This window comes from Arachis ipaensis, chromosome B3 (genome assembly GCF_059453495.1).
Source record: "Arachis ipaensis isolate K30076 ecotype BB chromosome B3, ASM5945349v1, whole genome shotgun sequence".
NCBI lineage: Eukaryota > Viridiplantae > Streptophyta > Magnoliopsida > Fabales > Fabaceae > Arachis > Arachis ipaensis.
The window spans coordinates 12,040,056-12,053,041 of NC_142438.1; the positions used below are offsets into that span (position 1 = coordinate 12,040,056).

A 12,986-nucleotide genomic window follows, 5' to 3' on the forward strand; every position below is an offset into this window, starting at 1 on the left:
CTACAATAGAAATTCATAGAAAATAGCATCCTATTTAGACTTAGAAGATGCAATAATACACCTTTAACGTTTTGCATAGTTGATGCAGACTCAATGAGGAGAAGTCAAAGAAGGCAACTATGCAACTTTTCAAAAGATACAAAAACAGTTGTCCAGAATAATAAAATAATTATGGAATGCATTATTGTGTTTCTGCCAACTCCAATCTTAACACTCAAAGTCCTCAACAAACATCAAATATCAGTGTCCTACATTGAGCATCATCAGTTCAGTTTCTAACCACAAATCCATCTGTTTATAATGGCAGATACTGTGATTTCCTTTGTCCTTGATAACTTGTCCCAATTGCTAGCACGCGAAGCCAGTCTGCTGTGTGGTGTGGATGACAAGGTTAGATCCCTTCACAGTGAGCTCAGCATGATAAACGTGCTCCTCCAAACATCTGAAGGCAAAACCAAGAACGGAATAGACAAAGAAGCTCTTCGCCAGATCAGAGATGCCGCTCATGAGGCTGAGGATGTCATCGACACCTTTGTTGTCAAAGTAGCTATGCACAAGCGTCGAACCAAGCTGGGGAGGATGCTCCATGGTTTTGAACATGCAAAGTTGCTCCGGGATGTGTCTGCGAAAATAGACAGCATCGAAGCCACTATCAATAAAATAAGAGACAACAAGATCAAGCTCACCGATGTCGTCCCACAAGAATGTGAATCATCGACGTCAACAAGAGAAGAGGAGGAGAGGATTCTGTTGATGCACAAGAAGAGAAGAATTGTGGAAGAACATGGTGTAGTTGGTTTTGTTGGTGAATCGAAGGCAGTGATCCAGCTGCTTAAGGAAGAGAGTTCCCAAAGCAACGTTGTGTCCATCATCGGTATGGGTGGGTTGGGCAAAACCACCCTTGCTCGAAAGGTCTATAACACGGATGAGGTGATGTCATATTTTCATTGTCGTGCATGGGTTTATGTTTCAAATGATTGCAGAGTTATGGAGCTTTTGATTGGCCTTATCAAGTCTTTGATGCCTGATGAGATGAAGGGAATTGACCTCTTTAGCTTGAGTGTGGATGAACTAAATCTCAAGGTGCAAGATTTCTTGACCATGAAAAGGTATCTGATAGTCCTTGATGACCTCTGGAATACTCGAGATTGGGATGAGATACAAGATGTTTTTCCAAACGACAATAACGGTAGTAAAATACTCATTACTAGCCGTTTGAAAGAGGTGGCATCCCATACGAGTCCATATCCTCCTTATTACCTTCAGTTCCTCGGTGATGTTGAAAGTTGGGAACTCTTTTCCAGGAGAGTGTTTCGAGGAGAAGAGTGTCCTTCTGATATAGAGCAACTTGGAAAACAGATGGTCAAAAGTTGTGGCGGTTTGCCACTCTCTATTATTGTTTTGGCAGGGTTACTTGCAAAGAAGGGGAAGTCACACAAGGAATGGTCCAAAGTTGAGGGACATGTCAACTGGTTTCTTACTCAAGAAGATAAGACCCAAGTCAAGGACATTGTACTCAAACTCAGCTACGACAACTTGCCTACAAAACTAAAGCCGTGCTTTCTGTATTTCGGGATCTACCCTGAAGATTTTAAGATACGTGTAAGGCCATTGCTGCAAAAATGGGTTGCTGAGGGATTTATTCAACAAACTGGGACCAGAAATGCAGAGGATGTTGCTGAAGACTACTTGTATGAGCTCATTGATCGTAGCTTGGTTCAAGCATCGCGAGTGGACTTTAATGGAGATGTGAAGGCATGTCGCATCCATGATCTTCTTCGAGATCTTTGCATCTCTGAGGGCAAAGAGCACAAGATTTTTGAAGTTTGCTCAGATGTTAACACTTTGGACAGATCAAAACCACGCAGGCTCTCTATCCAATGCCCCATGCATCGCTATGCTTCTTCAAGCAATGATGACCATTCATGTGTCCGCTCTTTGTTTCACTTTGACCCAAGAGGGTATTGTGATTTTACCCCCGGTGAGCGGAAATGGCTCTTGAAATCGTTCAAACTGGTTCGGGTATTAGATCTTGGGAACAACTTTTTCAGTAAAGTCCCTTCCAACTTGGGCTTATTTATCCATTTAAGGTATCTAAGAATAGAGACAGTGATAGTAATAAGTCCTCAACACATTCCAGATTCTATATGTACACTTGAAAACTTACAAACTTTGGACATAGATGGGGTGCCGATTCCAATATTATTTCCTAAGGGAGTATGGAACCTTAAACAACTTAGGCATTTGAATACAAAAGGATGCGTCGTCCTACAAGACCACCATGGTTCAAAAGCAGATGATCAAGTTATGTTGAATCTTCAAACCATCTCTTTCCTTGCATTCACTACAGAGATTGCAGGCATGTTAGAGAAAGGAAGGTTTCCCAATCTACGAAAGTTGGGTTTGAACATCTTGCCGTTCCTCAGAGACCACGTGCATGAGATGTTGTCAAGCCTACAACAATTAACTCATCTGAACAAGTTACGACTCTTCTTTGACATGAAATGGCAGATCGGTTGCAAGCCAATTGATTTGTCACAGAGCTTGCAGCAGTTGTCAAATCTGACCACATTAAAAGTTAATAAAGCTTTTAACCTTGCAACGTTTGATATTGCATTTCCACCATGCATTACAAAATTAACGTTGACAGGCATTAGCGTCATGAATGATGATGGGATGAATGCCATTGGTAATCTTACTAGACTCAGACTTTTGAGATTGTTCGGAACATATGAATTTGATATTTCCTTTGATATCAATTGCACTGCAAGCAGTTTCCCACAGCTCCAGATTTTTGAGATGGGGAACCTGAAAGTTGACAACTGGAAATTAGGCAATGGTGCAATGCCATGCCTTCAAACTCTGCTTATCAGAGACTGTGAAAGATTGGACGATCTCCCAGATGAACTGTGGTCTTTGACTTCCCTGAGACAAGTACAAGTTGTGAGACCCTCCGAAGCATTGTCTGATGCGCTAGCAAATTTGGAAATGAAGGATGGATGTGAGCTCATAATAACAGAGTGGTAACTACATAATTTAGAAGTAGAGTTGTTGAGTTTGAATCAAAATATATCCTATGAATTCTTCATACATTATCATCCACTGGTCATTCATCTGGACAAGTATTGATATTTAGTTTCATCTCTATTGAGTCATGTTAATGATTTCTGATTTATTCTATTATGCCTCCAAATCCAATTGTGAGTACAATCGGAGTTACTTATGTTTTTATATATCATGGTTATTCCATCTTACTTGGTGATTTCATTCAGAACTTTTTCTTTTGATAATGGCCTCAATCTTCTCTCCACTTTATTTAGACCAGATATACTAAAAGAGAAAGGCTAGGAGCCAACAACTTTTGTATTTTGTGGCCAACACTTAACCATAAAAAAAAAAGTGAGTGATCTCCCATCATTGAATGTAATCGCACCCCAATTGATGGTTACAAAACACAAAAAATGCTGGTCTCCTAACACTCCTCATACTAAAATATAAAAATCAAAATAAGATCACTTGTTTTAGAAAAGAAAAAAAAAAGTAAAGCAATTTAAATTTGTTTAGTTAGACTTTTTCTACAGAATTATTTTTTATTCAATTTTAAAAATATATTAATAAATGTTATACTGCATAAAATTTCTTTTACATATTTTATAGTTTATACAATACTCTATAGTATCACACACTTGGCCTTCATTTCTTTTCTCTCAAATATTTACTATTCAAATAATGACAAGTGAAAAAATGAAATTCAATGTTTTTAATTTTACTCATCTTTAATCATACATCAAATTCTTAATTTTATTTGATATTTTCGGTTTTTACACTTAGAAATATAATTAATATTCAAATGCCATTGCCATGGTTAAAATCTTCAAAATAATTACAATATTTATCTATTTCAGGTATGTTATAACTTTTTGTACGACTGTATCTGATAAAATATAAAGTTTTAGTAATAATTTTAATATTGCATGTCCATCCCGTTTTATATTATAATTAATATATAATTGGACAATTTAACATAAAAAAAATCATGATATTATGTCAAATTAGTTATATATAAAAAACAAATCATCTATCGTGTCATCATCGTTCAATTCATCCTGCACATACAGATTCTATTAATTAGATAAGTGAATTTTTCAATTCAGATGATTCACTCAGTAATGCCATTTATAGAGACTTATGAAGTAACCAACTAATAACTAACCTATAAAAAGTTAAACTGATACTAATGGGTGATTCAACTTATATAGAACGGTTTCTAGACTACTCATATTCATATTTTAATACATATTCATCATTGGAAATAATCAGACACGGGAGAAAGGCTAGAGAGATAGTTGATTGCTGTTCTTGTCCAGATTGGTTGCCTTTTTCAGAATGAACTTGTATTGGGTTGGGTTTTTTTTGAGTCACAAGAAAGAACATAATGTCACTTAAAGCATCTCAAATGTGGTTTTGAAGTTTCACTTCTGACAAAATCAGTAAAGATAATTTTCCAACATTTTATTGTGCATTGGAAAGCTAATTTGAAACTAAGATCAGTCTTATCATGGAGAGACCGTATTACTTCTGTGGATAGTCAATAAATAACTGCCACTTTGCCATAATTTTTAGTCTGGTCTTTCCCTTTTCTTTTTTTTTTTTAATTTACTTCATATTAAATAGTTAAAATTGAAAGTTAAAATCAAGTATTAGAATGAGGAATCTCACATTCAATTTTAAATAATTGTTTATAATATATGTTGTTTTTACAAATATTTATTTATTAGCACCTTGTGAGGTTCAAAATGAATCAACCAATTAAGAATTTATTTACCCCAAAAAAAAAAAAAACAACCAAATAGTTCAGCATCAATCTATCAATATCATTACTAATAAAATTTAAGATTTAGAATTTAAAATTATTACTTGCTAAATGAACTAATAGGGTTATAATATTGATATGGCACAAGATCGCATAGACAGAAAAGAAATTGTGAGAATGAACACAAACAATGCAGCTAGTGGTGAAACACAGCAAAAACTGATGGTTTCAGTGGCTAAGAGAAGGGGGGTTGAATCTTAGCCTCCTTTTCGTTTGCTAACACTTGCTGGACTTAGAGGAGACTTTTCTGTTTTTAGCTCATCACTTCACACGAGACTTTTTTTCTTTTGTCTCGTCCCTAGCCACGAGACTTTTCTTTTTGTCTCGTCACTTGGCACGAGATATTTTTGGTTTTTGCTCCTGTGCAGCAGAAACAGAAATGTAGTAGAGAAGAGAAGAAGATTACACCTAGATATATTCTGGTTCAGCTGCTAAGTGCAGTGCAGCCTACATCCAGTCTCCATCACAAACATGATGGAATTTCACTATAATCAATCTGATTACAAACTGTAAAGTGCTAACCCAACTTACAAGGGGATTCCCACAGAATCATGAAACACAACATAGATGAATAAAGGAACTCTAAGACATCTATGGCTTTTTCTTTTAATTTTGCACTCTTTGCCTTTTTCCGCTCTATGGCTTTTTCATACAAACCTCACTGTTTGCCTTTTTCCATGAGACTCAAGACATGACAAAATTAAACAGAAAAATACAAAACAGAATACATTGAAGGAGAAGAAAATCTGTAAGCTTAGGTAGCTATGAGAATCCTGTGCCTTGCACTCTCACTGCTTACTTCTAACTCCTTGCTCCAAACAGTGGTTGTTCACTCTTTTTATAGAAGAGGGAAGCCTCCACACTTGAAGCCAAAAACCCAAGCCAACTTCTTCTTCCTTCAAGAAACCGGTTCGGCCACACAGAGAGAGAAGAGATAACCATGCAATAACTAAAATGCAATTACCTCTAGTCCTTCCTTGGTCATCACTCTTCATCAATCCGAGCTCTCCATCATTGGCTTGCTCTCCAAGATGGATTTCTGGCCCTTGATGCTTCATGATGATGATGACTTCATCTGCTTCAATCTCTGCCTCTACCATCACTTCGCCACTCTAGCTACTTCCTGTGGTGGTTGAGCAGAATCAAAGACAAGCCATCTCCTCCAAGAATCTCACCTTGCTGGCTGAATCTTCTTCTTCCTTTTTTGAGCATGAAGAGCTCAAGATTATCTCACCAAATCTATCCATATTTAGTGATAATCTCAGCCACAGCTCATTTTTATTTTAGTATATTTTCTTGCCATCATTAGCTTAATGGTCTTGATGCATGCAGCTTCTTCTTTCTTTTGGTAGTTGAACATAGCTTCCATTGTTTCCTGGACAATGACCAAAGAAGAAGAAAGAGATGAGAGAGAATGTAGAGTTAAAGTAAAAGTAACTAGTTGTAATGAAACAAATTAATGTGAATTGCTTTTTCTTCCCTTGCTTGAGTGGCGTGTTGCATTGATCACATCAATCATGTCACCCATATTCTCTCACTTATGTTTCCAATGCTTGCATATTAAAATTTGAAATCCATCCCAAAGAAAAGAATGGAATCCGTTGGAAAGCATGAGGCAAGTGATAACATTTGCTTTCCTGATGCATTTTGGATTCGGATCATGCATGGAAACATTCATCAAAATTAAAATTGGGCTTGGTAGAAATAATATTGATTTTGGCCCAATAATATTTTGATTCAGGCTAAGTATTGGATCACTTAGCAAAAATTTATAATTGGGCTTGTAACCACAAGCATTAAGTCTGGCCCAACACAAGAACAATAATTCAGCCAAACTTTATTGATTAATATTTGAACCAATGCTAAGCAAAAATTCACACTTGGGCTTGTAATCATTTATATTTTATTTTCGGCCCAATTAAAAACTTGCACAGCAAAATTAATTTAATTAATATATCAATCAAAATTGGATTAATAATTTTGCTGTTAATAATGTTTGATCATCATCAATTTAATTTAGAGTTTTCCAAACTCATCAATCTCCCCCTTGATGACAAACATTATTAAAATTGAAATGGAAAGAAATTTAAAAAAAATTGAGTATGAGTACTCCCTTTGAAGATTGAATTTCTCCCCCTTTCTAAATGTCACATGGTTCCTCCTTGATGTATACTTATTTTACCAAGGGAAGCACTAACCTGTAACATTTTAATCAAGCTTCAAGAACAATGTTATTTAGCATATTATATGATGCTAAATGCTTGATTTATGAGCAGTTTTAAATTGATAATGAAAACTCATTTGATATCATAAACTGATTTACTGCTCAAACAACACCATAATCAACCAAAATCTGTTTTTGGCAAAAATCTTGCTGTTCAAAAAATATTTTTCAATAAATCAGAGCTGTCTTAGGAAAAATATTTTTCAATCATGATCAAACACAGCAATTTTCGTCATTAAAGACTAAAGAAACTGCCAAAAATAAATTATTTTATCAAGGTAAACAAGATGTATTACAAGCACAGCAAACACATTTTACCAACATCAAACAATGGCATTGTTAGTCAATTGCATTATCAATCAACATAAACCAAATGCATAAACTGAATGCATCATCATGCACCAAAAACAAGTGCATTAATCATCAACAGAGGTGATCATGAATTCTCATAGAATTTCATCCCCTGTTCCAGTTTCAATTTTGGAATTTTATTTTCCTCCCCCTTTTGGTATCAAGGGGCATTATGTACCTGCAGCAAGAAAACATTGGCAATGCAACAAAATATTCATAAAATGCCAAATATGTCAAAGTGTCAAGGAGCAGTGAGTATCAAGTCATGCTACTACAAAAGAAAGATTGAGCCTAATCATGCCAATATCAAAGAACATAAAACAACAGTCATCAATCATCTGATAGATGAAAGGCAGAGTCCTCAGCGCCTTCTTCACTATTATCGCCCAGATCCTTCTTAAGACTTTCTAGCATCAGGTCGACCCTTTCTTTGTAATTTTTCCAAGCTTTCTCGCTCTCATAAGCTTGCTTGCGAGCCTCTTTGTGAGATTGAATCATCATTTCTGCCATGTTTGAGAATTCACCCAAAATCTCTTTGATGGATTTGACTGTTTTGGAAGACTCTGGCCTGGTCTCATTGTCATTATCCGATGCAACAGATTTTCCCCCTTTGGTTCCCTTAGTCGCTCCTCCTCCTCTGATTGAGGATACTTTGTTCTCTACTGCCTCATTCAACAGATCAACTTTAAAATATTCAAAAATTCTAGTTAAAAATATACCATAAGGCAGGTTAGCCTTTTTGGTGCTTCTAACAGAATCCCACATATGCCTAATCATAATATAGCCAAAGGATATCGGAGTGGAGGTAACCAAAGCAAATAATATGAGACAGTCAGAAAATGTTATTCGGTTGTGTGAGCCGCTTTGGGGAGTCAGAATATGGGTGATAATTCGGTGAATCAGAGAGTTGACTGGTCCTAGAGCTTTGTGGGTTGGAATCGTTCCATGCAACCAGAAAGATTCTCGCAAATGTGCTGAAGAACCGTTTTGTATGAAACGCCGACTTGTGTATCCCATTTGTCTACCATGTACGCTCGCGGTCCTTCATCCTTGAAGCCCAGGGCCGCTCCAATGGTCTCAGAATCAATGGCTATTTGAACCCTTTTGACATAGGAATGAAGAGTGCCGTCAATGAGTCGCATATTGGCGTAAAACTCTCAGACTAGGCCAGGATAGACTGGTTTCTGAATGAGAAGAAGTGGCTTCCAGTTGAGGATTTCAAACAGAGAGGAGATGTTGATGCCTTTGTTAGTGAGAGTATCGAGACTGACAAGGTAGGTTGCACACAAATAACGTTTTTCCATAACCTCATTGTGAAACTCAAAAGAGGTACAAGAGTTGAATCTGCTCGGATCAAAGTGGGAGTGAGTCTTGCCATACTTGTTTCTGAATTCCAAGGATTCCAAATTTGGAGGTTCGGTGGTGTCATTTAGTGCAAACCCCTTGGTCTTCTGTGAGCTTTTTCCGGGGGTAGTTTTCTTTGGTGATGAAGGTGGTGGTGAATGAGTGGGCGAGGTATGAGATTCTTCCTCTTCTTCAATGCGGGGCTCCTTATTTTTTCCGCTTCTTCTTCTTCCGGAACTCTTCTGTGCTATTACTTTCTTCCTCATGGCTTCGGTGTGCTTGGTTGGGGGTGAGGGAGAAGATGAAGAAGTAGAATGTATGTGGATGTGAGTGTGGGTTTGAGGGGTTGATGGTTTTTGAGAGAGAAGGATTCTTTCACTCTTTCTTGGCGCGGTTTTCTTTTTCATGGTGATGGAAGAATGAAATATGAAAGGTTGATGAAGTAACGGAATTGAGTGAGGGAGAGGCAAGGTGAGTGACACATTAAATGTGGATTAGAGAGAGAGAATTTGGTGGAGGTAATGACCATTAGTGGACGATTAATGACCATTATGGTGTAGTTATTACCCAAAATGATTCCCTTTCTAATTTTTGAAATCAAAAACTGAAAAGTTGTTGCCTTAAATCAAGGGATTAGATGGAAAGAGGTATTTGATTTGACAATAACCACTTCCAAAAAGATATGAAAAGACAATCCAAGGGTTTTTGTGATTTTATTTTTCAAAGAGAGAATGACTAACTAAACTGCCATGGTGGGGTCAGGAATTATTAGGTGGGGCCCATGAAAATTTTAAATCTGCGTTGTCTCCCCCTTGATCATAGCTCCTCCTTCAAGCCTGCATTTTTATCTCATCCTAACCTACGAGACAAAACTAAACAGAGTTAAAATTTCACAAATTTTCAATGAAACTTAAATCAAGTATTCCCAAACTTTTTCTCAAGGTGCAGAATCTGTTTTCACAGAGGGGTTTTGTAAAAATATCAGCAATTTGGTCTTCAGATTTTACAAATTGAATATCAATAGTTCCCTTTTGCACATGTTCTCTAATGAAATGATATTTAATTTCAATGTGCTTTGTTCTTGAATGCAAAACAGGATTTTTTGAAATGTTTATAGCACTCATATTATCACAGAGTAAGGGTATACTATTGATTTTTAATTTGTAATCTTCTAATTGTGTTTTTAACCAAATTAATTGAGTGCAACAAGCAGATGCGGAAATGTATTCTGCTTCAGCTGTGGATAAAGCCACTGTGGCTTGCTTTTTGCTTGACCACATATTGAGTGAGCTTCCAAGGAAGCAACACATGCCGGATGTGCTCCGTCTATCCACTCTATCTCCTGCAAAATCTGCATCACAAAACCCTACTGCACAAAAGTCATTAGATTTAGGATACTATAATCCATAATCACAAATTCCCTTAATGTATCTAATGATGCATTTAACAGCCGTGAGATGGGATTCTTTTGGGTGAGATTGGAACCTTGAACATATACCCACACTTTGGACAATATCTGGTCTAGAGGAGGTGAGGTACATGAGTGAACCTATCATTCCCCTATACCTTGTTTCATCCACATCTTGACCATCATCATCCTTTTCAAGTTTTGTGTTGGGATGCATTGGAGTACCCATTGATTTGGAATTTTCTAGGCCAAACTTTTTGATAAGCTCTTTTGCATACTTTTCTTGGTAAATAAAAGTACCACTAGGAGTTTGTTTAATTTGGAGGCCAAGAAAGAAAGTAAGCTCTCCCATTAAACTCATTTCAAACTCACTAGTCATGAGTTTTCCAAACTCTTCACACAAGGAAATGTTGGCCGATCCAAATACAATGTCATCAACATAAACTTGAACAAGGAGTATGTCATCATTAGATGCTTTAGTAAATAAAGTAGTGTCGGTGGTACCCCTTTGAAATTGATTTTCCAACAAGAAGGCACTAAGCCTTTCATACCAAGCTCTTGGAGCTTGTCTAAGACCATAAAGAGCCTTAGTTAATTTGAAAACATGATTTGGAAACTCTTTTTGTTCAAAACCGGGGGGTTGTGCCACATACACTTCTCTATCAATAAAGCCATTAAGGAAAGCACACTTAACATCCATTTGAAACATTTTGAAACCTTTATGGGCGGCATAGGCAAGAAGCAATCTAATTGCTTCCATTCTAGCTACCGGAGCAAAAGACTCATCAAAATCTATACCCTCTTCTTGATCGTAACCTTGGGCCACTAATCTAGCCTTGTTACAAACAACTTGTCCATCCTCACCAAGCTTATTTTTAAATACCCACTTAGTACCAGTAACTTTCTTACCATCCGGATGAGGTACTAGTGTCCAAACCTCATTCTTGTCAAATTGAGCAAGCTCCTCTTGCATTGCTTTAACCGATGATGGGTCCTCAAGAGCTTGTTTGACATTGTTGGGCTCTATTTGTGACAAGAGAGCAAGATTGCTAGGTTTGGTTTGCCTTTTGGTGGATGATCTTGTTGCTACTCCTTGAGAGGGATTACCAATGATGAAATCATGAGGATAACCTCTCATGGACTTCCATTCTCTAGGCTTTCGGACAGGTGTAGAGCTTTGATGAACTTCTGGTGGTCTCACTGTTTCAGTTGCTCGTGCCTGCTCAGGAGACAAAATGGAAATGTCTCCTCCAATCTGACGAGATAAAACTGGACTGGCAGATTCTTCATTCTGAACAGATTTGGAATTTTCTTTGCTTGTTTCAGCTTCTTCACCCTCTAAATCATTATCTATCACAGTACTGGGAATTAAGTTAGAATCACAAAAATTAACATGTATGGATTCCTCTATAGTCCTATGCTCCTTGAGATAAATTCTATAGGCCTTGCTTGTGGTGGAATATCCAACAAACATTCCTTCATAGGATTTTGGATCAAACTTTTCAAGATTTTCTTTATTATTGAGCACAAAACATTTGCATCCAAAAACATGAAAGTACTTAAGATTTGGAGGGGTTCCTTTCCATAGCTCATAAAGGGTTTTCTTTAATCCTTTTCTAATGATTGTTCTATTCAAAATATAACATGCTGTGTTCACAGCTTCAGCCCATAAAAATTTAGGAATCTCACTCTCACATAGCATAGCCCTAGTCATTTCTTGAAGGCTTCTATTCCTTCTTTCAACCACCCCATTTTGTTGGGGGGTTCTAGGGCATGAAAAATTATGAGAAATCCCTAAGTCATCACAGAATTTTTCAAAGTCTTGATTTTCAAATTCTCTTCCATGATCACTTCTCAAATGTGCAATTTTCAAATCCTTTTCATTTTGAATTTTCTTGCAAAGGGTGGAAAAGGCATGAAAGGCATCATTCTTATGAGCAAGGAAAAGTACCCAACCAAATCTAGAGTAATCATCTACCACCACAAGGCCATAGTATTTACCTCCTAAACTTTGAGTTCTAGTAGGACCAAAAAGATCAATATGTAACATCTCCAATGGCCTTTTGGTTGAGATTCCATCTTTTGATTTAAAAGAGGATTTTACTTGTTTGCCCAATTGACAAGCATCACAAGTAAGATCCTTATCAAACTTGATGTTTGGAATTCCTTTAACCAAATTCCTTTTGACTAGCTTAGAAATTTGGTACATGCTAGCATGTCCCAATTTTCTATGCCAAAGCCATTTTTCATATTCAAAAGATGTAAAGCATGTTACATTTTGTTCCTTTAAATCCTCAAGAGTTAATCCATACACATTGTTGCATCTTTTAGCTTCAAGAAAAACATTCCCAATTTTCTCACAAACAACTAAACAAACAAACTTCTTAAAAATAACTTCAAAACCCAAATCACATAATTGACTAACACTAAGTAAATTATGTTTCAAGCTATGTACAAGGAGAACATCATTTATACAAGATGAGAAATTTTTACCCACTTTCCCAACAGCCACAATTTTTCCTTTTGCATCATCACCGAAAGTGACAAGCCCTCCATCATATTCATCAAGCTTTATGAAGAAGGTTGTCTTTCCGGTCATATGCCTAGAGCATCCGCTGTCCATATACCACATATTTTCCTTCCTTTTGGATGCTAGGCATACCTACAAAACAAGCTTAAGTAACCTTAGGTATCCAAATCTTTTTGGATCCTTTTACGTTAAACCATCTTCTATGTCCTAAGCCATTGTAATCAAAAACAATTTTATAAACCTTATCACCGATCAT

At 36.8% G+C, this 12,986-nt stretch overlaps 1 protein-coding gene across 1 annotated transcript; it reads left to right on the forward strand.

Moving 5' to 3' along the window:
* The first annotated feature begins 90 nt into the window (after window positions 1–90).
* Window positions 91–3,267, forward strand: LOC107629517 (putative disease resistance RPP13-like protein 3). The gene has a single exon (XM_016332327.3). The coding sequence runs from the start codon at window positions 301–303 to the stop codon at window positions 3,025–3,027; it is 2,727 nt and encodes a 908-aa protein (XP_016187813.1). The 5' UTR covers window positions 91–300; the 3' UTR covers window positions 3,028–3,267.
* Window positions 3,268–12,986: the final 9,719 nt, after the last annotated feature.

What these genes read in the sequence shown, in the direction of transcription:
- LOC107629517 (XM_016332327.3), top strand. Translation starts at nt 301, where the DNA reads ATGGCAGATACTGTGATTTCCTTTGTCCTTGATAACTTGTCCCAATTG.